This window comes from Tinamus guttatus, unplaced genomic scaffold, assembly GCF_059628265.1.
Source record: "Tinamus guttatus ecotype Peru unplaced genomic scaffold, ASM5962826v1 Tinamus_guttatus_pri_ptg000208l, whole genome shotgun sequence".
Taxonomy (NCBI): Eukaryota; Metazoa; Chordata; class Aves; order Tinamiformes; family Tinamidae; genus Tinamus; species Tinamus guttatus.
Window position 1 is genome coordinate 7,663,594 of NW_028288742.1, and position 26,983 is coordinate 7,690,576.

At 37.9% G+C, this 26,983-nt stretch overlaps 2 protein-coding genes across 2 annotated transcripts in view; both read left to right on the forward strand.

Annotated features, from left to right (window-relative positions):
* The window catches only part of DNAH8 (dynein axonemal heavy chain 8), a 107,524-nt gene extending 89,100 nt beyond the window's left edge, over positions 1-18,424 (forward strand). The window contains exons 82-92 of the mRNA XM_088524248.1: positions 569-642; positions 3,324-3,476; positions 4,728-4,883; positions 6,385-6,501; positions 7,230-7,331; positions 7,711-7,871; positions 12,919-13,075; positions 13,597-13,749; positions 13,841-14,030; positions 17,389-17,510; positions 18,082-18,424. Of these exons, the coding sequence (XP_088380374.1) occupies positions 569-642; positions 3,324-3,476; positions 4,728-4,883; positions 6,385-6,501; positions 7,230-7,331; positions 7,711-7,871; positions 12,919-13,075; positions 13,597-13,749; positions 13,841-14,030; positions 17,389-17,510; positions 18,082-18,369 (1,673 nt within the window). The 3' untranslated portion in view covers positions 18,370-18,424. The remainder of the gene's footprint in view (positions 1-568; positions 643-3,323; positions 3,477-4,727; positions 4,884-6,384; positions 6,502-7,229; positions 7,332-7,710; positions 7,872-12,918; positions 13,076-13,596; positions 13,750-13,840; positions 14,031-17,388; positions 17,511-18,081) is intronic.
* A 5,024-nt stretch (positions 18,425-23,448) lies between these two features.
* Positions 23,449-26,983, forward strand: part of GLP1R (glucagon like peptide 1 receptor) — a 74,937-nt gene continuing 71,402 nt past the window's right edge. Inside the window, exons 1-4 of the mRNA XM_088524281.1 lie at positions 23,449-23,669; positions 24,957-25,008; positions 25,675-25,741; positions 26,828-26,977. Coding sequence (XP_088380407.1) covers positions 23,449-23,669; positions 24,957-25,008; positions 25,675-25,741; positions 26,828-26,977 — 490 coding nt within the window. The remainder of the gene's footprint in view (positions 23,670-24,956; positions 25,009-25,674; positions 25,742-26,827; positions 26,978-26,983) is intronic.

Consider the following 26,983-nt stretch of genomic DNA (forward strand, 5'->3'; position numbering starts at 1 on the left):
TATTTACAAAATTTACATTTTATATATCTTTCATTTTACCTCTACATTTTAGGAAAATTTTGAAATTGTGCATACAAACTGGAGTTGGATGTCTAAAGAAAGTAGATCCGTATATTTATAATACTATTCATATTAATATGTTCACAATTGTAAATTAATGATTACAGATTGTACTAATTTAAGTGGCTTGCTATATTCCTAAACACTTAAAGAAAACAAATGAGTTTAAATTTTAAAGTGACCTCATTATAATTTGGCACAAATTATTATAATTTGGCACAAATTCCTATAGACAATAATAAAAGTAATGAGTTAATTAGTCATTCACTTCTGAAAACACTGTAAACACTAAAGACATATTTTAATTTACAAAGTTTCAATCTTTATAAACCTTGTACATAGAAGCATAAAATGATTCTGAAGTTATTCGCATTCAATAATATATAATTGTATGAAAACTGCACTTAATTTTGATGCATTTTATCTCTTTCGGGTGGCTGAATTGGAGTTTTATTTGCTCTATTTTCAAGACTGTAAGGTTTAAAATAGACTTTCCTATATGTTGTAGAATGTAGGACCATCTCTATGGGTCAAGGACAAGAAGTTCATGCACGCAAATTCACTCAGATGGCAATGCATCAGGTAGGAAGAACATGTAAATATGTATTTTTTTTTCCATACATCATTTTTTTTTCTTTTGCTTCTATTTTTGCATCCAATCTTCAATATTTTGCATTTTGACCTACCACCATGCTTGTCTATGGGTGAAAAAATGTCCTCGAGTGCCTGAAACTAAAAACATTCCTCTACAGGAAATGCTTGTGCCAGCAGTGTTTGAGTCAGTAATTCTGTCAGCAGTACTGTTGAGCACTATTTCAGAGGTAGCACGTTCTCTTTTTATCTCTGTGCTACTGTATGAGCAGGATGGAAGGACATAATCTCCTTATTCTGTCCTTTAGAAACTGCAGGTCCCATTTCTGTACTGGATATATTTTCTCTTAATATAGTTTCTATTAAATAATATGGTAAATAATATGGTGAGCTTAAAAGCTCTGGACATGTAAGGATGTGCCAGAGAAAGAACTTCCTTTTGTCTCTTAGTACTACCTCACAGATTTCTTACATCTGTGCTGGCGACAGGGCTTCTTTGAGTCTCAAGTTTATCTAAGCATTTCGAATAAATATTGAAACCTCAACTAGAGCATAGAAGTTAGGGTTTTAAGTGCACTGTCCAATCAAGTAAGATACTTGAAAGAGTCACAACTCTTCCATGGGCTATGTTCCAGAAGAAGTCATACACACAGTTAACTTAAAACATTGAGTGTTACTTCAGCAGGCTGAAGGACTAGAATGTCTTTATTAACAGAAAATAAAAGAACTACACTGAAAAATGAAAATTATTTTTCATATGGCCTTAACCTACTGTTAGTCCTTACCACTTGTAATATTTTTCTGTATCTAAAGAATTTTGAACTGATTTGTGCTCACTGAAAGGTATGCTTAGTAGCCATATTATTTATACCTTATGCACTATGTGGTTTTATACCTCCAGTGGGAGTATTTCTTAGAAGTCAGGTAAAAATTTAAAGATGCAGATCCATTTTTTTTTAAACTTGTCTCCTCACGACATAAGACTTCCCATTTTACTTATGGAAATGTTATCAACCATTCGAGTTTCAGAAGCACGACAGACTATAGGAATGTTGTTATTTGGAGACAGTTGCAGATTCATAATCAAGATTATTTCTGACTTCCATCTAAACACGCCTTCTGTCACTGTACTCTGTTATGTTCAGTCACAATGAGAAGAAGAAATGCTTCATTCTTCAGACTTTCTCAGAATTCTTTCTTCTTAAACTGATAGACTGAAGTGTTTCAGAGGCTTTTCTGGATTTCCTATCTGTCACGCAGAAAAAACCAAAAGGTCAGGCACTATCAATTCAGAGATTTCCAGTAGTATCACATCCTATCTGTGAAATATCTTCATTTGAGGTAAAAAAATCCCTTGCCAGATAATCTTTGTTCATGTGACCGTAATACAGTCTGCTTCATTTTTGTTTCCTGTTATTAGATGTAAGTAATACTTGTATATGACCTCATCTGTATACCTTTTCTAGTCATTATAGCATAATCCAAGCTTCTTTAGCTAATTCAGCCTTTTCCATGGAAGTTTTCTACATCGTGTCCCAGTAACCTCTCAAGTCCTACCAAATGTTGTGACAGCTGATTTGAGAAAGGACCAGTACTGTAATACATACATGCATGATTTTAGGATTAGGAAATGAGGAATTTAGGATTAGAGAAAAAAAAAAGTATTTATAGCAGGTAACATTCTTTAAAATAGAGGTATTTCTCTGCAAAAACCATATAGAACTCCTCTACTGTGATACGTGTAGATGATTTTCAAAAGTTGACCCTAATTCATATTGGAAATACAACATTAATTAAAGAAATAGATCTCCATGTATTCCCACAGAATAAAACATTTTTTTCTTGATTCTTAATTTGCATCAGTTCACCAAAAGTATATTTCAATTAGATTTTTAAATAAAAAGTTATTTGTTTCTTTATAAATGAGTTAAATCAAAATTGCCAATATGAAATTACAGACTGTAATCAAATCCACACATCACTGTTTAGAAATGATTAAATAATGTCCAATTTTAGTATCAGGATTCTGAATCACCAGGCTTGTAAAGTGATGCTGCAACAACTGATTGCATTTAAATTCTTAAGCAGAAGTACAGAGAGAGATTAATCAAAATAGAGTTTCATGAAACTTGAGAGATGAATAAGATTGAAATTAATATACAGGAGGCTGAATTTCATACAAATACATTTATTTCAAATAAACTACTAATTACACTTGAAAAGTTTTAGAGTCTTGTTGCAACCTCTCTATGCTGCCTTAAGACTCTTATTTATATATAAGTAAAAAAAAAAACAAAACAAAAAACAATTTCTTAGGTTCCAGCTATTACTTCTCCATTCTTACTTTCTTTTGCAGCTGATGAAAGGATTGCTAATCACTGTTGTTTGGCTGGAAAGAAGCAGCCAGGAATAACTTTTTTTTGCCACTAGGTAGCACTGATACTTTACTTACAACACTGGCTGTGATTGTCTTATTTTCATTGTTATCTGTAGGGTGTGTAAATAACATTTACTTTTGCAATTTGCGTTAACTGTGACAAAACCAAATACCAAATCAAATTATATTAAATGCTCAGGAACAGAATAGAGGAAAAGCTCAAAAACTGTTGATCTTGAAACTGTGAATAACTTGTATTCATTTCTGAAAAGCAATGGTTGACATTTTTATGCAGGGAGGCTGGGTGTTACTTCAGAATTGTCATCTTGGACTGGATTTCATGGATGAGCTACTGGAAACACTTCTTACCGCTGAGATACCGAATGAGACATTTCGAGTTTGGATAACTACTGAACCACATCCTAAATTCCCAATTACACTGCTACAGGTTTGTTCAGCTTTCTAGTTCAGATACGTAATATCATTAAAGTCATTCAAATTAACTCTGGACGCTGAAATGAAGTAGTTGAGGGGAGGGAAGGGCTCTTAGAAAAAAAATGTGCGTGCCTTAGAATGCAAATGGCACTGCAGACATGAAAATTACTTTGCAGTAGCTGGAAATCCTCTAAGATGCATTATGCATCCATGTATTCACTAGTTTTGTTCATGCAAACACTTAATTCAAAACTATCCATCTCTGTCTGTATTTTTTGCCCAGCCAAGTGCCCTATTGTTAATGTAGGTTAATACCTACAACTCATCTTAGACTCTCCAAGGTTTTCCTATAATCTGATGTACAGCAGATGGACAAGCTATCTCAAAGAATATCAACTGTCATAAAATAACCTTTTTTGGGTAAGATATAAGTGATTGTTTGGTATATCTCCAGAAACCACTTCTTATCAGTACAAGGAAAGCTAGCTGAACTCTCATGAAGTGTATTTAAGTCTGAATGGTTCCTGGCACTCTCACAGCCAGTCAAGTTAATATCTAGAATAAAGCAAGTTAGTAGCTAGAACAATACTTGTTGAATAATAGTGTGTCAAAACTTCTGTATTCCTGCAGTAATAGTGTGAGGCTTTGTAGTGTTTCCCATTCTCTTCTAATAAAAACAGATATATTCCTAATATCTAGCATATGAAGGGAAATATGAGAGTACGTGCCTATGGTTTAAGGGCGGGTGAGTGGGAATAAATCAATTATCTTTTCAAATATAGCTGGGATTTACCGATGTGTCAAAAATGTTCTCAACTTTCTGATGGAGTCATAGCCACAGAGTGCAGAATAGCAACTGTGAACATCTGAGAGGCAAGAATTCTATGTATTTCCTTTGAAGTCTTGGGAACAGAAATATAACAGATTGGTTTGGAGAGTTCTTGCAATTTACTGTGTATAATTTGTCATTTATGGAAATCCCTAGGTTCTTGGATATTTCAGAGGGCAGAACACTGCTATATCAGTAGGGTGATCAAGTTCCATGTTCAGTATTTTAATGTAGATTGCAGGGATTTCTGGACTGGTCTAATATGTGCTTCTTTTGTGAAGTTACTAGTTAATTGTATTTAAACTTTGTATCTACCTTTCAACTACTTACATTGTGTCTTGTATTTATAACTAATAATTGGAATATTGGTATGGTATATTGCTGTTTTTGCTTCAGCAAATAAATCCAATTCCTTTATCTTTTTTTACATGACAGATTGCTATAAAGTTCACAAATGAACCTCCCCAAGGTGTGCGTGCTGGTTTGAAAAGAACATTTTCAGGAATTAATCAGGATCTGCTAGATGTTAGCAATATGCCTATGTGGAAGCCTTTGCTTTACACTGTAGCGTTCCTGCATTCTACTGTTCAGGTATTTCTTACAAGATTTAAAATTAATATTATAATAAATTATAATGCATAAAGCCACTTTAACAGGAGTTCCTGACAGAAAATAACCTTTTTCTTTTTTTTTTTTTTTTTTTTTTTTTTGGAATACTACGTTGCAGGGCTAGAGCTTCTAATTTCTATAACCCCTATTTCAAGCTAGTTTATTCTGTTAATTGCCTTTTAAATTTTACACAAATTTAATTCTATGAACATTTATACTAAGGATTCTTCTCATCTGATTTTAGTGGTCTAAAAATTAGTCCAATATAAGCCAGCCAGCTATCTTGGTAGTTGATAGGCATCCCCATAGAAAATCAACTGATCTGTCTTAGGTGCCTCTCTATAACAAGAGTGAATCGTTCTCTGGAGATATCTCTCTCTTTCAGTCCATTGATTTTAAAGGAAATCCAGACGCCCCAGTTTAGAGTTGCCATCCAGTTTCTAAATCACTAAAATTAAGTAAAATCACTGTCACTCATGCCTTTTATTTTATTTTATTTTTATCTGTGTCAATATGAATTTTTGACAGTAACTTCAATATGAGCAAGACTGTGTGCACACTTAGTACTTCAAAGATACAGAAGACTTTAGAGTAAAGTAAAATGGCAAGACCTCTCTGAATATGTCTTCTTTTAAGCAAGGATCTCAAAATAGTTTAGAAAAACATTTAAGCCTTAGGATCTTCTGAGATGCTGATATTTTCAGTGTAGCAAAGGTGGTGAAAGGCCGTTTTTTCAGAGGTCCCTATTAAGATACATCTTTTGCTCCTTCTACTTTTTGTTAATAGAGAGAAAGTTGTGTTTTGTACTGCCTTATGTGAATATACGATTCTGGGAGAACTAGATGCCATTAACTTATTCAAACTTTTTAAAAAAATAACTTCAAAAATATTTTATTATTCAGAGAATTTATTTATGGAATGTCAATTACCAAACAATCTATACACTGCTCTGCCTTTAAACTGAACAATTCCTAATATTCTATGGTGACAAGGTTGCCATGATAAATATAGCTTACACAATTTTTCAAAGAATTTGGCAGCAAATCATTATACCTTTCTGCAGCGTATTATTGGTAAAGGCTGGGTCATCTACTTATATACAATACTAGATTTTGGAAAAATAGAAGCGTTTTTATAAAATTCTAATTATTTTTCAATACTGTACCTAGGAATCTGAATGTTACTAAATGTTAACTAGGTACTTAAATGTGAAGTTTTTTTTCTCTGTAGAGTCTGAGTTTTTTTTCTGTAGACCTAAGTCTGATATGCTGATTAGTAAAAGGAGCAATAAATGGTACTGTTATAAATTATGCTTTTGCTTTATATATTTTTCCATCTTGTGTACTTTAGAAACATTTTGATTATTACTCATGTATATGAGACACATAGCTGTTTTCTTCAGTTCAATTTTTTATTCCAGCTGAGTTTTAACAATGAAAAAAAATATGGTGTTTCATAAACATATTTGTTTTCAATTCCTAAGGAGAGACGCAAATTTGGCCCTTTGGGTTGGAATATTCCCTATGAATTTAACTCAGCGGACTTTACAGCCAGCGTTCAGTTTATACAGAATCACCTAGATGAGTGTGACATTAAGAAGGTGAATACTAAAACTTGTATACAATATATGTGATTGCTTTATATGGAACCTGTAATTGTTTATCCTTCGTGTCTTTATATTGTAATAGTCTGTTCATCACAATTTTTACAGTGCAGCCTACAATGATCAAAGTTTCATATTCTCTGTAAGACAGTCAAGCTGAAATATTTCATGTGCACTATCATTCATGCTAAAAACATTAAGAATTTCATAATTTGTTCTCGTTTTTTCAGCACAATATCTAAAACATTGATAACTTCATACAAAATCTGTTTTGGAAAGGGAGCTAAAGTATTCGGTTTTAAAAAAGTCAATCAATCTGCCCTCAGACTGCCAAATAGACTTCTACTACTAGCAGGGAATAATCTAATAGAATGGCCATTCCCTGCAAAGTAATGCATTGCCAGTAAAGAAAGATGAGAAACTAGAGAAAAAAAAAAAAAAAAAAAGAGGAAAAGAAAAGAGGGAGAGCTGAGAGTGATACCAGGTCATGCAAGAAATACTAAAGAGTATTTTCAATAGCAGAATCAAGCCCAACTCTCATTTAAATGGTAAAGCTTGGCTCAGAAGTTTCATCTGTAATCTAATATCATTTTTTTTCTTCCAACAATGATCTTTTGATCAAAATATTTCAGAGTCTCCTGAGGTGCAGATAATATTCAAATTACAGGCTGGATGCCTTCTTGCAATATGTTATAATTTCAATCTTTCATTTTCCCTGCATCCAGGGTATATCATGGAGCACAGTACGTTACATGATTGGAGAAGTGCAATATGGAGGCAGAGTCACAGATGACTTCGATAAGCGTCTTCTTAATTGCTTTGCAAGGGTGAGAGACCTTGAAAATATAGATATTTGTCAGTTTTATTGACAACTGTAACACAGAAATGAGATGATGTCCTTTTTGCTGAATATGCACTTCTTCACTGACTTATGAGACATTCAGAGTAAAATTAATTTTTTCAAAATATCATTCTCTGCAATTATGTCATTTGCCTTGATTTCTCCTCAATGACAAGTAGAAACTGTTAAAAAGGCATAACTGGAATGCAGACTTAGAAGACGTAGCTTTTAATGTTTTACTCATGTATTCAAGTTAAAGTAGTGGTAGTAGCTAAAATGAGAACTGTTTCTCCAAGAGTGAAAACAAGATTAAAAACTCTGAGAAGCAAAGTGATTTTGTGTTTTTCTCTCTGGGTTTTGCATAGGTGTGGTTTAATGAAAGGATGTTTGACAGCAGTTTCTGTTTTTACACTGGATATAAAATTCCAGTGTGCAAGACACTGGAACAATACTTTGAATACATTCAGTCACTCCCTGCCATGGACAGCCCAGAAGTATTTGGTCTTCATCCTAATGCCGATATTACGTAAGTAGTTCTCAATATATTGATGCCAGAGACCCTTACTTTTACTATTTAGAAACATTGAAACCTCTATGAGATATTTGGGCAAAAGTATATTTTTACCTAGAAAATCTAGATTTCCTATGAATTCTACTATTGAAAAGGAAACACTTGAAGTACATGTACAGGATTGTTACATTTTAGTTCAGTTACATTTTAAGTGTTCTTTTAAAGCAGTCAAAATTCTTACTTCTCATGGTTTTGGAATCCTTTTTTAACTTTCATAAAATTTTCATTTTAACATATTATTCAAAGTTCTACACAGTCTAGCTAGAGAAAGTTTGTAATGTTTTCTTTCTGCTTTTCCCAATAGTGTATTTTTTGGTCTATGCACTCATTTCTTAAATGATTCTGTAGATCGTCAGTTGGTTTACAGCATGCCTTTGGATGTAACAGCAATATTTTGTTGCTATCAGTTCTACCATTCCAATTATTCACGAAAGGCTTTTCAGCTTCACTGAGTACCAACTCCATTTAAAATTTTATCTTTGGCTTAATTCACTTTTTCATTCCAAATAATGTATGTAGCAGATGGATTTTATTTCTTTTTAATGCTATATACTCTGAAAGATAAGAACCATTGTCATTTTTTTCACTGAAGTTCTTAATTCTGCCATGAATAATTGTGTGAATTTTTAGTGTGTCCATACTTATCATTTCTTATCACAGTTAACACAAAAACAGTTAAGACAAATGTTATTCACAGTTGCAGAATGGTGAGGTTGGAAGAGACTTCTGGAGATCATCTTGTCAGATCACCCTGCTCAAGCAGGATCACGTAGAGCATGCTCTCCTGGAACTATCCAAACAGTTTTTGAGTATCTCCAAGGAGACTCTACAACCTCTCCTGTTCCAGTGCTCAATCACCCTAAAACTAAAAACGTTTTTCCTTATGTTCATATGTAACTTCCTGTGTTTCAGTTTGTGCTCAGAGTCTCATCCCATCACTGGTCCTCACTGACTCTGAGCCATCCTCTTTACACCTCCCTTCAGATACTCATACGCCAAGATCCCCCCGCATTTATCCTTCTCTTCTCTAGACTGACTAGTTCCAGCTCTCTCAGACTTCCCTCATATGAAAGATGCTATAGTCTTTTAATCATCTTAGTAGCCCTTTGCTGGGCTTGCTCCAGTAGCCCCATCTCTCTCTCATACTGGGGTGCCTAGAACCGGACTTAACCAGTACTAAATAAAAGGATAGCCTTGGCCTTTGACCTGCTGGCAATGCTCTTCCTAATGCAACCCAGGATATGCTTGGCCGCCTTTGCCACAAGAGCACATTTATGGTTAATGTTCAACTTGTCCACCAGGACTCCCAGGTCCTTCTCTACTGAGCTGCTTTTCAGCAGGTCAGCCTTGCTAGCTACAGGCCTCCAACTTGGTTTTGCACCACTGATCACCCTCTGAGCTTTGCAATTTATCCAATTTTAAATCCATTTGGATGGCTGGTCTTCTAGCTAGTTCATCAGCTTCTCAGGTTGGTTAAGTATGGATTCATGCTGACTACTCCTGATGACCTTGTTATCCTTCATATGCTTGGAAATGGTATCCAAGGTTAGCTGTTTTATCATCTTTCCAGGGATCAAGGTAAGACTGACTGCCCTGTAGTCTCCTGGGTCCTTCTCCATGCTCCTTCTGAAGACAGTAGTGATATTGCCATTCTTCTATGCCCCAGGCACCTCTCCTGTTCTTCACGTCCTTTCTAAGATGATTAAGAGTGGCTTTGCAATGACATCTGCAATCCATCTTCAAATAACTGATTATTTTGGAAAACTAGTATCTTCTAGCATTTTTAGACAAAGCAGTATTTTTTTGGACTCAAGAAACTGATGCCATTTCAAAATCTTAGCATCATAAAGATTGTGTAAGAATGGAACACAATTTATTGTCAGCTCTACCTACCACTTGCCATTTTAAATACATTCTTTAGAAGATGAGAATACAAGAGTAGATTTGCTGTCTTTTTTTTTCTTTTATTTTAAATCGTTCTCTGACATTTGCAAGACCTCCCTTCCAGATCTAGTTAAAGAACAAACTCTGATTTACTTCAGAACTAAACAACATCCTAAAGAGAAACCACTCTGTAGCTGCAATTAAGTTTTTAGGAACATTGACTTATAGGAGACTTGAGACTGACAGTGTTGGAGAAGTCTTAGTGAGTACAGACAGCTTTTTCATCTCTCTCTAGTACTATTTTTTTCCTGTTTTTGTACCTCAGCATATTCCTGATACTTTAGTATTTGTCTTGAAGATTCTGCTTTGTAGCTGTTTATGTATGAGAAAAAAACTGTTAAGCAGCCCCAGCCATCACAGATTGTTATAGGCAGCTATGGACATGTACTGTCTGGCTAAATTTCATCTTTGACCTCCAGGATAAATGCATTATCATCCTATACAATACAAAAAGTTGTATTCAGATTCTGCTACCATGTAGAAATGGAACCCCAAGCCAGCCAGGACCTCTCCATGTTACTACTGCCGAGGCCAAGAAAGACCTTATTTCCCTTTGCCATGCACTTACTAATCAAGATTAGTAGGACTGTTCCATTTTCAGCCAAAATCTCAATCCATTGGTTCCAACCATAAGACTTCACTGAATACTTTCATCTACTTGGGGTTAACATCTGAAGTTACTGCAAATGATTTTAATTTACCAGATGAACCACAGGCTCTGCAACAGTTAATAAGCACCAGAGTGGCCAAGGAATATTGTGACAATTTTCTGTCAAAACTCCAACTGGTTCCATATAAAGATCTTAAATCTAGCTGCATTTATGTGAAATTAGCAGGTATTTGAAGCTGTTATTAGCTGACTGAACCTGGGGGAATCTCTGGTGGTTCCTTGCTTGGTGTTCAGGTTTAACCATTTTGAATACTATGCTGCAATGGGATACTGCTATTTCCTATGCAAAGCTGGGGTATGTTTCTTTTTAACAGTATTTGCTTTGAATTTAAATTCTAATATAGAAAGCTTCTGATGACAGAGGAGCTATGAAATTATGACAGTAGAAGAAAAAATCTTTAAATACATTTTGGAGCAGATTAATTATAGAAAATTCTTTCCTTTTTTTTTTTTTTTTTTCTTCTTCTTATGACACAATTTGTTGTGCAATGTTTGGGGGAAGAACATACCTAAACTGCTGTTAAGTGCTTCATCTTATATTCATTTATAAGCAAAGTTGGCATTGGGAGTGGGTTTCATTTAATGTTACTTTAGTTTCTTATTGCAGCTACCCAAAACTTTATTTGTTTCAATAGAGAGAAACAGATCCTTCAAAATTGCAGTTTCTCTCATTGCAAAGCAGATGCCTTAAATCAATGAACTGAATCATGCCTCTTTGCATTGCCTATAAAGATAATCCAGACAATCAACTGTTATACAGACATCTACATTTAGATGTCTAAATGTAACCAGAGAAATCCCGTTATGTATATGTGATCTCTTTTGTAAAGACATCCTCTGCAAAATTATACAATCTTTCTTCTTATTATTGTTTGCATCTGTACTTCAACATTTCATTTCCAATGTGAAGCAAATTTTTTCCAAAGCTCAGGGAAAAAAAAAGATTTAATCAGAGGACCTACTCCTCCCACTTAGAATTGCACTTTGGAAGAACAATACTTAGGTACAGAGGGGAAGGTTCTCATCTGTATTACTAATAATTGCTAGATCGCCCAGACCCAAAGGGTCGCAACCACCACAAGGACATTCTAATTTAAGAATGAAGCCATGAGTCCAAGAGAAAAATAATTTCTCCTACTGTGTTGTCTTGCATAAATGTATCTTTCTTAAAATGGGGCCAAAAATGGGAAAAAAAGATGGAGAATTTTGAGTTTAATGTTGAGTGTTTTCCGCCATTCTTCTGCTAAGAAGCTGGAATGATATCCTTTGAGAAGCAAACTGCCAGAAAATGATTTCTTACATTTTCTGATTTATAGTCTTTATAGTTGCTTTCAAAAATGGTTTATGTTGAAATGTTGCAGTATCTAGTTTCTGTAGTCTTATGATTTTGTCTCTAAAGCTTAACTACTCTGGGAGTTCACATGCTTCTATCCTGTGGCACAGTCTTTGGTTTTATTTCTTACATATAATTATGTATGACAAAGTAATAGGTGGAGATAGGTGTCATATGAAGGTCAATAAGTAAACCTGACATGTAAAATTGTACCTTGAGTCAGTATAAATATATATTCTGAGTCGGACTAAGGCCACATGTTCTGCATGTAGCCGATTCCAAAATTTGAAAGTAGGCCATGCCAGTCCTAGCAGACTGTACAATGTATGTTTTCGTTTTTAGTACTTCTCACAAATCTATGCCACTAGAGATCCTTGTCGCAAAAGTACTCCCATAATTCTGCTTCTGTTGAGGGACTGACATTGTCTACTATCTTTTAATATCACATACCACATTAATTTATTCATTTCTTTTTACTGACGCAAAGCATGATTTAGCGGTGCCCATGCTATAATACAGGAAGGGGATTTTAATGTTGTAAATCTGGCAGCTTTTACCATTAATGCTGAACTGCCTGAAGGCAGAATGAATATAGGGGTAACTTGTAGAGAAATACTCTTTCTGGTTACAGCACCTTCATTGCTTCTTCCCAGCAAATAGTTGGTTAGAAGTCTCCATCAAGCATATGTCATTTTCCCTCTTTCCTCAAAATCCTTAAAAATCATTCAGTAGGTTTTTCTGCTGCTTTGTCTACTCAAAGGTTGCGAAACAGCATGTGGAACTGTCTCCTCTTAGCTCTGAACAAGAAAAGCACCAAGTGTGTAACCGACTGGGTAGAGGGCACTTAATGTTCCTCTCTCTGTTATCACAAAAGCTAGACGTTGTTCAAAATCAGTGTGTTCAGTTTGGTACCAGAAGCAAAAGAAAGTAATTCTTATTCTAATTTTCAAATTTATTGTGGGACACAGTATGATTTTTATGGTATTCCATTTGTGTTCTACAAAGCATATAATTTATCTGTTAAAAAATCCTATGGATACTTCTTATCCTTTCAGATACCAAAGTAACACAGCAGCTGACGTTCTAGATACTATTACCAATATTCAGCCTAAGGAAAGTGGTGGAGGAGTTGGAGAAACTCGTGAAGCCATCGTTTATCGTTTGGCTGAAGACATGCTAGACAAACTTCCACCTGATTATGTACCTCATGAGGCAAGTTAATCTTAGCTCTTTTCTTACTGTTCTCTCTCTATGGTGTTTTCATATAAGATGTGTCCACTCTGCTCTTCTGCCTTCCTCCTTCTCCCAGTTAATAGAAACAGAAATGAGTTCTTTTTATTAAAAACAAAAACAAACAAACAAAACCCTAACAGTTGTCACGGAGATGTGTCATGGAGACTGATTGGACTTCCAAAGGTGCATGCAAAGTTAAAGTTACAGGGCTTAAAAAATAAAAGTCTTGACTTTATTTGGTAACAATCTGTCGAAGTGAAGTCCCATAGGGGTGAGGTCCCATTTGAGCACACCCACAATTAATAGCTTAGTGTCAGCAGAGCATGCAGACCAAATTAAAATTAAAACTGCAATAGTTTAATCCAGCTAAATATTAGCTGGATAATTCTAATTGCAAAAGTACTCTTTACTTCTCTTAATACGAAACAACTAAACTGTTATATATGACTTCAGTATTTCAGATTTGACTAAATTGCTTCTTCTGGGTTCCTGTATTTTAGGTAAAAGCTCGTTTAATTAAAATGGGACACCTTAACTCTATGAATATTTTTCTTCGGCAAGAAATTGACCGAATGCAAAAGGTCATCACAGTACTCCGAAACAGCCTGAATGATCTTAAGCTGGCCATAGAAGGAACTATTATTATGAGTGAGGCAAGTACAAGCATGTTTACTATATACGAAATATTCTTTTCGAAATGATTTTCGTGGTTGCTTCAGTTCATATATTGTCATTTCATTACAGAATTTGAGAGATGCTCTTGATAATATGTATGATGCTCGAATTCCTCAAATATGGAAGAGAGTATCTTGGGATTCTTCAACACTTGGCTTTTGGTTTACTGAACTTTTGGAAAGAAATAGTCAGTTTTCTACTTGGATATTTGAAGGAAGACCAAATGTGTTTTGGATGACTGGATTCTTTAATCCGCAAGGTAGGGTACTGAGAAGATTTAAGTAGTAATGTATTGTATTTATTCATAATATAAGAGTGTTTACTATATATTTAATAATATATTAAAAAATGTTTTCATCTCTGTCAAAATATGTTATAGAAGCCAAAATGATAAATGGGTTCCAAAAAGATAAAGCCATGGGAAACAGGTCCAATGGTAGCTATAAACATGATTGTCCAAACTTAATCTCCAGGTTGAGGAGTCCCTAAGCTCTCAGTTTCTAGCAAGGATTTATGTACCATTTTGCTTGTTATATTATTTCCTTAAGCGTCCTCTTATGTCCAATGTGAGAAACGGGATGCCTTTCTTTTGGTTTGACACAGAAAATGTTCTAGCTTGTTGACATATTGCAAATGTTAACGATACAGCATCTAAGGAAAATATACCTTTTCTGCTTTTCCTATGATTTCAAACTGTTTTTTTTTTCAGTTCTAGTAGAATTAGATATCTAGTTTCATTAAGTTGCAAGTAGTTTGTTCAAATTCATCAAGAATATACTGAGAAGTACTAGCAAATGTAATCTATCGGTCTCCGTTATAGCTTGATGTATTTATCATTTTATAGGAAGGAAAATAAATGATAACCATCTCCATGAATAACTTATTAGATGCCTATTCCTAAAGGAATCACATTTACCTTAAGCAACTACCCATACAAAATATTCATGGGAAAATTCTCTCATGTAACTGATATGATTTTTTTCATTATAATTAACCTACAAAATCCTGAATATTTGTAAGTTATCTTCAGTTTGTGATGTCGCTATTCTTAATAACCTCTCTATGACCAGAACTGTAAAAACTACCAATATCCAACTCATTTTTAGAATTATCTCAGAAAGCTGCAGTGCCTGGAGTACATCAGATAAACATGAGAGAATTCCAAATTAGTGTTAAAAGCTGGTACTGAGAAGCCAGTCAAAATATCACTCCATTGGCATCATAAATGGCACAGCTGCTAAGTGCAGTATCAGTCTTTGCCAGCATATTCATCTCTGATGATTCAAGAGCAGCGCTAACAGGGGGAAAAGAAGATAACAGACTAGCATCTTTTGATCAAACTATTTAATCTAAAGCAAACAAAGCTGAGATACAGAAGGGCTTGAACTTGATGATTGCTTCAACATCTGTGTTCAGTAAAACTGCTCCAGTAGTTGGAGAAATAGTCTGTTAAGCATAGAGAGTCTACTATAGACTGGTGCTCGTTAAGTTGTTGTATTAAGAGTACTACTCACCAGAAAATTGTGAGTAAAGAAAACCATAGAGTCAAGTTTAAAAATTGACTGGAGTGAGGCAAATGAGAAATTGGACTACGTTGTGCTCCCAGTGCAGGGAAATCTAGACTGGTCGCACTGGTGAATAAAGCTCTGTGTCTGACAAAAACATTATAACATTGAGATATAGGATATATATTTTGAGTTTAATGGGAAAATCTCTTTATAGTACTATAGAGTATCAGAAACAATTGTGTTTAGAATCCATTGTCCTTTTTTTGGTAAGTATCCGTTTTTGTCTTCTATGAATTGTCATTATTAAGGGAGAATGAACACATTTGTCATGATCCAAAAATTCCATGCAGTGGAGAAGCTATTTGAAATGAACACACTGAAACATCAAAAATTCCATAGGAACTTAAGGAAAAATTTCTTAACAGTGAGGGTGACAGAGCACTGGAACAGGCTGCCCAGAGAGGCTGTGGAGTCTCCTTCTCTGGAGATCTTCAAAACCCGCTTGGACGCAGTCCTGTGCCACGTGCTTTAGGTGTCCCTGCGTATGCAGGGGGGTTGGACTAGATGATCTCTAGAGGTCCCTTCCAACCCTAAGCATTCTATGATTCTATGATTCTATGATTCTATGAAAGAGCAAATTTAATATTGTAGAGATGTAATTAAATTTTAACTATATTTAGAAGCCTAGATCAGGGTTGTTTGTTTGTTTGTTTGTTTTGGGTTTTTTTTTCCTCTCCTGTATCAGAATATATAGCATTTGAGGAAGTTAATGCATTTTGTTTTGTTTAGTCCTATTTTACTTCAAATATCACATTTGAATATCACATAACTTACATTGACTTTGCATATAGATATATGCTATATATATATATATACACCTATATATATATAAAGCATGACAAGTATCTTAACCTCTAGTTGGCTGTCAGCACATATATACCAGTTTTTATATCTTGATATGTTGTCCTTCAATGCATGACCACATACTTTCATGATTACCCCCCTTATCAGTATCTTTTTTGGTGGTTGCTTCAGCATGAATCTGTTTGTGGACAGCCAGCAAAGCCCTATTCTTTTAGTCCTTTATGTCCTATCAAGGAGTAACTGATGCCACTTCATCTTTAGGTCGTTATGGTGATAACTCTCAAGTATGCACTTCACTATTGTTAACTTTTCTCCTTTTACCTCAATTTATTTTTGACAGTTCCAAGTAGCAATTTTCATCTGGCAGCATAAAACAGCACCTGTTGTTTTCTTGGTGGCTACATTGTCATCCTCAGAGACACTGATTGCAAATACCTGATTGTTTCTCTAGCAATGTTTATTTTCTGTCTTCTTCTTTTAATGGCTTGGTCCCTTATCACACATCCTTTACCGCCCAGCTATTTTTCATCTTGTGCTTACACTATTCATCCCTTTCCCTTTCAAACCTTTGTTGCTACAAGCCTATCTCTGTAATGTGTATTCAAAACAACACTCCAGAAATCCCCTAGTTCGCTGGTTTGATCTTGATCATCCTCTACCTCCATTTCTCTCTAGAACTTGCCCTTCTCCATTAACAAAATAATTTTTTTTAGCCTTCAAAGGCACTTCATTATTTAGATTTCCTACACACAGTTGTTTTCTATCACACTCAGACACATCTTGTGTTACCTATCAGTGTACTTTTATTTTTTTCTATTGCTTTCTTTTTTAAAAAAAGTCTTTTCCTAAGCTTTCTCTATGTAAATATCAACTCACATAATTTGTATTTTGTCTGTCTTCAAATTTCTTTTTCAAGCACAAATCTACCATGCATCCTTTTGGTTGTTGCCTCATGGTAAAAGGTAAGACAGAATCCTGAACAAAAAAATTTTAGCTACTATACTGTTCAATTAACAAAAGTATTTTATGTTCCATTGAAAAATACTTTTGTTAGCATAATGCATGGTATGCTAGGCTTCCCCCTTCACCTATTTTTGGCCCCCAAACCAATTTGTCTGTCAACATGCTCAGTTTCCACAGAATTGTGAATACATCTATAATGTTTAGTACAGACCCATGGAGATAATTGAGCTAGGTTGTCGTCTTTGTATAAATTGTACCTAATCTGTGACTTACTTTCTCAAGGATTCCTGACAGCAATGAGACAAGAAGCAACTCGAGCACATAAAGGCTGGGCTTTAGATACAGTTACAATACATAATGAAGTGCTAAAGCAAACCAAAGAGGAAATCACAGTACCTCCTTCTGTATGTATGATGCACAGAAATGCTTCAGTATTAATGTCAGCCTTTAATTTATATTTTGAGTCACTGAGTCACTTTGTATTGCTAGAGGAAAAGTTAATATTGTTTTCAACCTGCTGTTTTTGTTCCGGTTAGAAGCTAAATAAGTATGAAGATTTTCACTTTTTCTTTTGTATTTATAAAAATGTTCTATTAAGGAATTTTTTCTCTTAACCATCTCTTAATATTTGGAATTTATGCATCTGTCCTACTTTCTAGAAAATGAGTCAAAGCTACCTCTATAAATGTCCTATTCTATGGAATAATATATGTGTATTTACTGAATATACAGTAAATTTAAGAAGAAATTTCATATTCTGTTAAGGGGCTTATTGAACAACTTTAATTGTCACCCATTTCAGTAGCATTGTATTCTGAAAAGGGAGGATGTTATGATTTAAAAATGTTTTTAAAGATTAAATGTCAGATAATTCTAATATAAAATATATATTCATCTTAATGGCTTAAGACAATTATTCATTTTAGATGGCTGATGTTGTCTTTTACATGATGTATCTGCATATTCTCCACACAGGAAGGAGTGTACATTTATGGTCTTTACTTGGAAGGAGCTGGCTGGGACAGGCGAAATGGTAAACTCATCGAATCTACACCAAAGATTCTTTTCGTACAGCTTCCTGTGGTGCATATATTTGCTATTAATACAGCCATTCCTAAGGATTCCAAACTCTATGTTTGTCCTATTTACAAGAAACCTAGGAGGACAGATCTGACCTACATTACTGTGATCTACTTAAGGACAGTACTATCTGCAGACCATTGGATATTGAGAGGAGTGGCTCTCCTGTGTGACATCAAGTAAACCTTGTTCTTCAGCCATAAGAGAAATGCAGAATAGATGGCACCTGTAATCAAACACATGTGTAATTCTATTGTCTTTTTTTTTCTGACCATTGGCCCTTGTATTAGATCTTTCAGTGTTGCCTTACACAGATTTTCTTCTGTCTCCAGTAAACTCAGTTGTTTTGGCTGTTTGGTCATAATTTTAAAATAAACTTTTCAAAAATAAGTTCATTAATTGCAGTCATTGATATTTCCGTTACATTTCATAAAAAGAAACATTGGCTTCAATAATGACATCAGTGTGAAGTGAAATACTGTTAACATTTGAATGAGAAAAATTTTGCTTTTTCCAAGTCTTTTCTCCTATACAACTTCTAATATGTGTTACAGTGAATTATGATGACAACAGAAGACAATATAATACATTAGAAAATTTACCATCTCTCAGATAAATGTTTTGAAAGTATTCCTGGATTCTATGTGATACATACATGATTTTATTTGCAGGAAACTTTACATTTAAAACAGAACAGCATTTTGATCCATAATTTTTGCTTGAGTTTTTTCAGGGTTCACTCCTGGGTGTTAAACTGTATAAATTAATCAAATCTGTACCAGACATGTTTTCTTTGGATTATCTGACGGAGCTAAGTCTCTTCTCTGTCCAGTTTTGCTGTGTAGGAACGTAGCTGCAGAAGAAAGCCAGTGCCAGGTGGTTAATTTGGATGCTTTTATAATTAGAGAACCACATTATCTAGAACTATAGTTATTTCCCTTCCTGCATCTCACCTTCTCTAAAACACAGGCCAGCACGCACATATACAACCTAGACAAGCTCACTATAATGGTATCCTTTTTGTCTAGTTATAGCCATGATAACACATGGAAATCCAGGGAATCGGCTCCCCATCTCATTCATTCACCCAAGGATTTGTTAATCCTTGGTTCTAAATCATAGATTATCATTATCTTCTCCTTCTGAACAGACACACAAAGTACTTCTTTGAAAGGATATCTGTCCCTAGAACGTGTCAGAGGTTGCAAGACAGGCTACTAAACACTTGCCTCAGCATTTATGGAATCTTCCAGACTGGAAGGGAAAAAAAAAGTGTTGCTTAGTGCTTATGTGATTGCCAATGACCCTTAGATTTTCTATACTTCTATGATGTCTAAATATGGGAATGTCTGGATCAGGTACAGAGGTCAATCAATATAGGACCACATGCCTCTTTCAAAGACATTTTATGGAAAAGTTTTAAAGCAGTTTTTTCTTTACAAGAGAATGTATGCTTTGTATTGGAATTCATTATCTACTTAAATCATTCCCTCCTTGCAATCTTTATATAAAATAAATTCGACAAGGCCAAACAATTCCACAAGCCAGACACAAAAGTAGACCCAGCTATTCCATTTCATTTTGAAATTTACCAAAGATTACTTAAAAAAAAAAAAAAGCTTTGTATTTATTTTTTCTGTCATCAAAAAATATCAAGGCCAGAGTCGCATATTTTGGCCAGCAGAGGCTTTGAGAAGGAAGAGCCTCTCATCTGCTGGAACTTCCCTTGGCAAGTTCCCAGTGACACTGTTTTCGTGGAAAGGGATTAGCCAGGGAGGCTTTGAAGAGAGACACTGAGCTTTTTCCAAGGTGCATGTTTTTGCTCTCAAGAAAAATTAACAGTGCTCCAAGGCCAAAACAGCACAAGAAGGACCTCTGCATTGCAAGGTAACTTCTTGTGAATACCTCCGAGAGGCTTGGCCCAGCTGAAATGTAAGGCTACAAAAGGAACATTACAAAAGCTCTTCACTTCAAATGCTGTTTGCAGTCCTTCAGCTACAAAAGGAATCTGCAAACAAAGTTCTTAAGTTAAATAAAGCTTTCCCAAGTCGTCATGTCATATTTTTAAAATGGAAAGGACCTCGGCTCCTTTCAAATTTGGATAATGCAGTCAAATTTTCCTATCGCTTTCCCCAGCACAATGGAATCTGTCATTTTAATGCTTCTCTCAGCTCCCTGCTTTGAAAACTGCTCTTCTGTTAATACTGATGTAAAAGATTAATTTAAATTTTAGTACTACCAAACCTGCTAAAAAATATAATGGAAAAAAACCCAAAATTTCAGGCACAACTTTCATTAATATTTTCCCCAAAGATCTGAATTTATTGTGCAAATATACTCTAGGAAAATGCCCTCTGTTTCAACAGCAATTTAAGATAACAGGATTTGTTTGGTCATCTGAAATTAGATAATAGTTTCTTAATGAGCATAATGAGAATAATGCCTTTATAGAGCAAGCTCTTTATAGATAACCCTCTTGAATAAATTCAACTCAGTCATCTTTTCTCCTGTCATCTTTCTACTCACACTTCCCTTCCATAATCCTGCTAAAGAGTAACCTTGATCTAAAAAATAAAATAATAATAAAGTCACTTTCACTTTTGTGTTATTATTTAATTAGATTATATGTGCAGAACAGGAAAATGGTTAAGTGTCTCCCTCGTATGACAGATTTCCCCAAAAGTATCCAAGATAAACTAAATGTTGAGATCCACCTGATATTTTTTCCCCTCCATAAACAGCCAAGCCCATAACACCAGCACACTGGTGCTCATCTAGTATGAATATGTAGATATTCATCATAACTAGCAGGTAATTTCTGACTATATCTGCAAAGCAGGATTATTCCCTTATAAAGCACTCGGACACATAGCCCTGCTGCAGCTCTTGGCCAGCACATAAGGGCCTGCTACGCCCTTGTGAAAACAACTGGCCTTCTGTGCACAGGTACTAGGAGTCACCAGCGACAGAGAAGTCCTGGCCACCAGATTTAAATAATAATCCTGCTCAAAAGTAATAGAAAGCATTAAGATATGCGCATGAACCAGGTGTACCTAGGGCAAGTTGGTGGTTCTACCTAGGTTTCTTTCCTTCTATTGAAAGTTTCTCTTCTCCGGTGGAAGGAGGCAAAATGAGATTCTTCTCCATTGTCCCAGGTTTTTGTTGGTTTATTGAAAGCAGCTGTAACATTAACTGTGTTCAGGTGGCAAGAGGTAAGGCAGCCCCTTGGCACTTCCTCATGAGATTGGATGGTGACCCCAAATAAGTCTTCCTGGGAGGGGTCATTGTGCCTTAGTGCAGTTTTCTCACACCTTTTCTTCATGGGAAAAACAAACAAAACCCACCACCACCAAAACTTCCTAGTCAGTTGTTGATTTTCCTGGCTTCCTAGTCATGTTTCTTATCAATAGGGCAGATGTTCCCTGATGGATGTGTTATTACTGCAGGTAAGAGAAACTGAGGTTTTCCAGGAGTTACTTATCTATGGATAACTTATCTTAGAGGAAAATAAAAGCAGACCAAGGCAAAGTAAGTATACTTTATGCTGTCTCATTATCTTTATCCCTTTGGGACAACCTTTAAACATGGTTTTGAATCCTTTAAGTGCAGGGGCTGATTTCCTTTGAGTCACAGAGTCTCTTCTCTGCTCTAAGCCCTCAGACTCTGCCTGAACAGGCTTCTACAGTTAGATTTTTCCCTCTGTTTTTCACTCCTTGCAGTCATTCCCTAAGCCCTTGGCAATGACCATAACAGAACTGCTTTGTTACTGTAGGAAAAAAAAATGTAATTTTTGAAAATTGTGATAAAACAACCTCTCCAAGCAACATAAACTGCATCACCTGAAGCAGACGCTAGAGTGCCAGCCAGCTTGAAGGGTTTGGGTATTATCTCTTTCCACAGCCTGAAATACATGTCCTTTCTCTCCTTCCTGGGAGCAGTTTGTCAGTCTGAGTTTTTTCTCAGCTTAGAAAACCCACAAGCAATATTTCCTCAGGCTTCAGGCAACCAACCCTCCCCTCCCAATTTCTTGGAGGCGTAAGTGCTATCCTGGAAATCCACATGCTGCGGAATTCATGATTTAGGGACTTCAGAGCACTTGTGAACCCCAAAGCATCAGGCTGATGCTGTGATTTATTTGCAATAAATACACATCATTAGTATTTGATTTATTAACTTGTTTGCATTCCAGTAGCATCTAACAGACCAATCTGAAATCTTTTCCCCCATTCTCAGATTCTTTTTCTTCCATATCTGTTAAATTTTGAATGCTTTCTGCTGCCAGGTTCAGGTGTATAATCACACCAGATAGATAGCCCCAATTTAGCAAAGATTCCTTCTTACTAGCTGGTGCTCACTACTAAACAGGTAAGAGCAGTAATATGAACCTGTAAGAGTAGTAAATGCAGGGAACTTTGCTAGGCAGCGAAGTTCTGGAAAACTTGTACAAGTGAGAGGATTGATCTGTGCTGCTGATTATTGTCAAGAAACTGAGCTCTGCTTTAATGTGCAGCTCTACAAACCCACCTTGGGAATGGGTAATTGCATTGATCGCTATTAAAAGCTAATAAAACCTCCACGTCACGGGCAGAAGGAAAGAGACAACAAAAGTTGCGGCGGGGGTGGCGAGGGGCAGGACTGACAGCAGCGGCTTTTCCTGCCTCTTCTCTGTCATGAAGGAGCCCTCCGCGGCGCGGGGGCGCGCGGCCCGGCCCGGCTCGGCCGAGCCCCGCCGCACCTGGCCCGGCCCGGCCCGGCCCGGCCCCGCCTCCGCCGCCACAAAAGCGGCCCCCGAGCCGCGCCGCGCCGCGCGGAGCCCGCCCGGCCCGGCCATGCCCCTCTCGCCGCGGGCGGCCGCGCTGCGCTTCGTCCTCGTGCTGCTGGCGGCGGCGGGACGGACCCTCCCCGCGGGGCCGGTGAGTGGCGCGGCGGGGCCCCCGCGCTGCCCCTTCCCGGCGCCCGCGCCAGGCTCCCTCGGGAGAGGCTGGGAAAGGAGCGAGCCGCGGGGCTGCGGAGCCCCTACCCGCCAGGTGGCTCCTCCTCGCCCGCGGGCTGGGACGGGGGCCGTGCGCTATAGGCCGGGCTGTGGCGGAGGGTGAGCGGGGAGGCGGGAGCTGGCGGCAGCGGGAGGAGATGCCCTCCTGGGAGGCGAGCGGGGAGGGCGAGGCTGGGGGTGCCTCGCATCGCCATGGCCAAAGTTTTCCTCAGGCTGCCCCACGCGGGGGGCCGCTTCGCTTTGGCGAAGCCTTGGGTTGTATCGCCCCGATGCTGCCTCCCGCAGAAGCAAAGTGGAAGGAGGGGGATTGCGGGGTTTTCCAGCTGTTACGTGGTCCGTGGATGCCGGGAAGCCCTATGGAGCCTTGGGAGGCTGGTGGGGCTGCAGAGTTTCGGGTGGCCGAGGAAAGGGAGAGCCGCCGACAGGGGCTGAATGAAGCCCTGGAAAGAGCTGAGGTGGCCAGGAGAGGCGTGGGGAGGGAGCGATGCTGGTAACGGAGCGGGGCTGCGGGCATCGTGCTGCCCCTCAGGTGCTGAAAGTGTTTGTGGCTCCCGTCTGTGTGCAAACAGAACTGTAGTAAGAATAACTGGTTTAGTTTCCAGCTAGGTATGAATCTGCAGGGTCTCCTTGGTTGTTTAGCTTGGGAGTGGGTTTTTCTTTTTTTTGTTGTTGTTGGTTTTTTGTTTGTTTGTTTCTTTTGTTTTTTTTTGGGGGGGGGGAGTGGGTGTGTTTTAGGATTCTTTATTGTGGCCTTATTAGAGGGACCACAGGCACAAGTTGCATCAAGGAAATTTCTGGCTAGATATTAGGAAAGTTTTTGTCTTGTGCAAGTGCTCAAATATTGAGACAGGAGCCCAGGGAGGGTGGGAAATGTCCCTCCTTGGTGGTGTCCTGTGTCTGACAGGACAAAACCTGAGCAATCTGCAGCAGAACCAGGTGACCTCCTGAAGCCCTTTCCTGCCTAAATTACTCACGTTGGACATGAGTAGTGTTTGTTTGCTTGGGTCTGTGAGAGTCCCCAGACTTCCCCTTAACTTCAGGGCTGGGGTGTGGGTATGTGGTACTAGGGCTGCCCACATGGCACATGAAGCCGAGAGCTTGTTGTAGTGTGGGGCACGATGGTGAGGAAGCAGGGAAAGCAACTGAAGCACCTTTTCCCCAGCGGATGGGTGTCCTCTGGCTGGACGTTGAAGTGAGGGGAGGATGAAAAGGGGAGTTTCTCTGGTCTCACCTCCATGGTGACTTCAGTCTTGCAATGTTTGGAGTGCTTTTATAGCCTGTTCTGACACTAGAGGGTCTTATTTGACAACTTGTTTAGAGCAGTGCTCGCAGTGTGTGCTGAAAAGAATACACAAAATGTTCTGCCTGGTGCTAAGTGTGCAGAAGTATTGGACTTCTGCAGCTGGGAGTCTTTTCCCAGGTTCAGTTTAGAATGGTGTTAAAGGAAGTATTTGAAAAGCATGTTGCTGAGTAGAAAGCAAGCTCTGTAATACTGGGTGAGAACACAGCACCTGCAAGGTTTTGTGGAGAAGAGCACAGGGAGAATGGTCTGACAGGTGATTGAGAGGGAGAATGTTTCACTGGTGCTGTGGGTACCATGTACTTCAGTGCTACCGCTCCCTTACCCCTCTTTCCAACCCCTCAGACAAGTGAGTAAAGGGAGAGGGCACAAGACAGGGAAAGGAGAAGGGGACCCTAGACCATATGTAGAAGGAAGAAAAATTGAGTCTGGAATTTTTGAGTTAATGCTGCACACTTGCCATCATCTTAAAAACAGGGTGACTGGAAATTACTTGATAAGTGGCTACACCATCCTTGCTGCATGGAAGGTAGTAAAATGACTGTGGGCTGCTGGCATATGGCTGCATTGCAGAATGTCATTACTAATGATGACCCTGTGTCCTCTCGCCGCTGGGTCTGGAGCTGGAATGTCCTTCTGCTCCCAGTACTGACACCAGCTGTACCTGGGATTTGGATCTCAGACTCCAGCTTCCTACTTATTATTTATACTCAAAGCTTTGGTGAAATGGTCTTGGAGACTAGTTTAAATATCTGACAAACTTCTGAAGAGCAGACAGGAGCTGTGCCACAGCTCTTAATGTGCCACAGTTCTTAATCAGTGGCTCTGTTGTTCAGGCTACTTCTAGTATGCTTGTTCCCGAGGCTAAAATGTGATTAATGCAAACACCTGGGTGAAAGTGCAAACAGTTGAAGTCTATGGAAGGGTTATGGATCTAGTTCTCAGCTTTTATTCCTGAGGGACTCTTTATGGAAAGAGGCAAGTTACTCATATCAGCATCAAGTTCTCTGTTCCTCTGGATGAAGGTGTGTGGGGGTTTAAGTATGTACATGTTGTTGGCACTTTCTTGGTTATTAATGGGACAGACTAGCTTAGAGCTGCTAGTCTGTTCTCCAGGCCAGAGACTGGTCACGATGACTTCTCAGGTTGCAGCTTTTCGGGGTGTAGTTACTACTACTTGCTTGATCTTTTGCAGACCATTGTGGCTTCTTCTAGTTCTGCAAGATTCTACTTCTTTAGCCGATACAGATATCCAGTACCAGGTATTTTTCTGAGAGTGTGTTTTTTGAATTCTCACAATCCAGGATGAAAAGCAGTGGTGTGTGGGTGTTTGGGGGTGTGTGTGTGTTTTTTTTTTTTTTTTTTTTTTTTTTTTCCTTCTCCCCTCCTCGAGTTTCAACTGCCTTATTTGTCTGCTGGGCTCTGGCCTTGGTGGCACAGAGATGCTGGTGTGTTTGCTTGCCTGCACCGGTGCAGACTGGCAGGAGAGAGAACTACTTTGATTTCTTGTGTTCTTTTGCATGCCCGAATGCTGAGAGAGCTAACTATGGCTCTTGATTACTGCTGTCCTGTAGTTTGAGGTCCTTAATCATTTCTGCGCCTGATGGCTTGTGTACAGCTTGGGTGGAAAAACAAACACAAAAGTGATCTACAAACTAGCGACTGCGTGTAGAAACACAGATGGACTGGATCTTCCACTGGCTGCATCTTCTCCTGGGCAAAATCCCCTCTGTTTGGGTTGGCTGGAAGTTCTAGACTTTTCTTTCTCTTTTCCCCGCCTGCTTTCAGAGTCTCACACGCTGCTCGTTTCCTTTCTGTTGCTCACACTATCCATATCGAAATGTTCTAGACATGTCTCAGCTCATTAATCCTCCCTGTGTGATTATTAGCAGCACAGGGTGGCAGTGATACAGAAAGTGAATGGAGAAGAGGGTAAACAGGCAAGGTCTCGGGCACGGTGCTGCCTCTAGTTATTGTCAGATGATACTTGGCCAGCTTCTAGGGAATGGGCCCCTTTCCTGGGAATGCAGCCAGGTTCTTCAAAACTGATTATTTGCAGGCTCTCTAAATTCATGGCTATATCAGTGTGGTGTGAAACTGTAAATCACTATAGTCATCTTAATTAATACAGATTAAATCAGTGTCCCAAATGAAGGCTAAAAGTGGTTTTGTTTTTTTTGTTTTTTTTTTTCCCCCAAAAGTGGTTTTTTTTTTTTTCTTCCAGAAACAACTGCAAATTTTTGGAATCTCTCTTAAACTAGTGACAGTGCATGTGCTGTAAAACCAGATGGCCTAGCACAGCAAATGTGATTATACAAGCTAAGAAGATACTTGATTGCTTCTTACAGCATGTAAGACCCAGCCGTATAGCGAAACCATTTCAAGGAAGTTGCTGCAAGGGCCTGGTGGAGAGCGCTCCGCTCCACGCAGCGGAACAAGCCCCAGTCCCCTTGCAGTGCTAGGAGGCCCCTGTGCTTTGCCCGGGCAGGCTCAGGCTGGTGAGC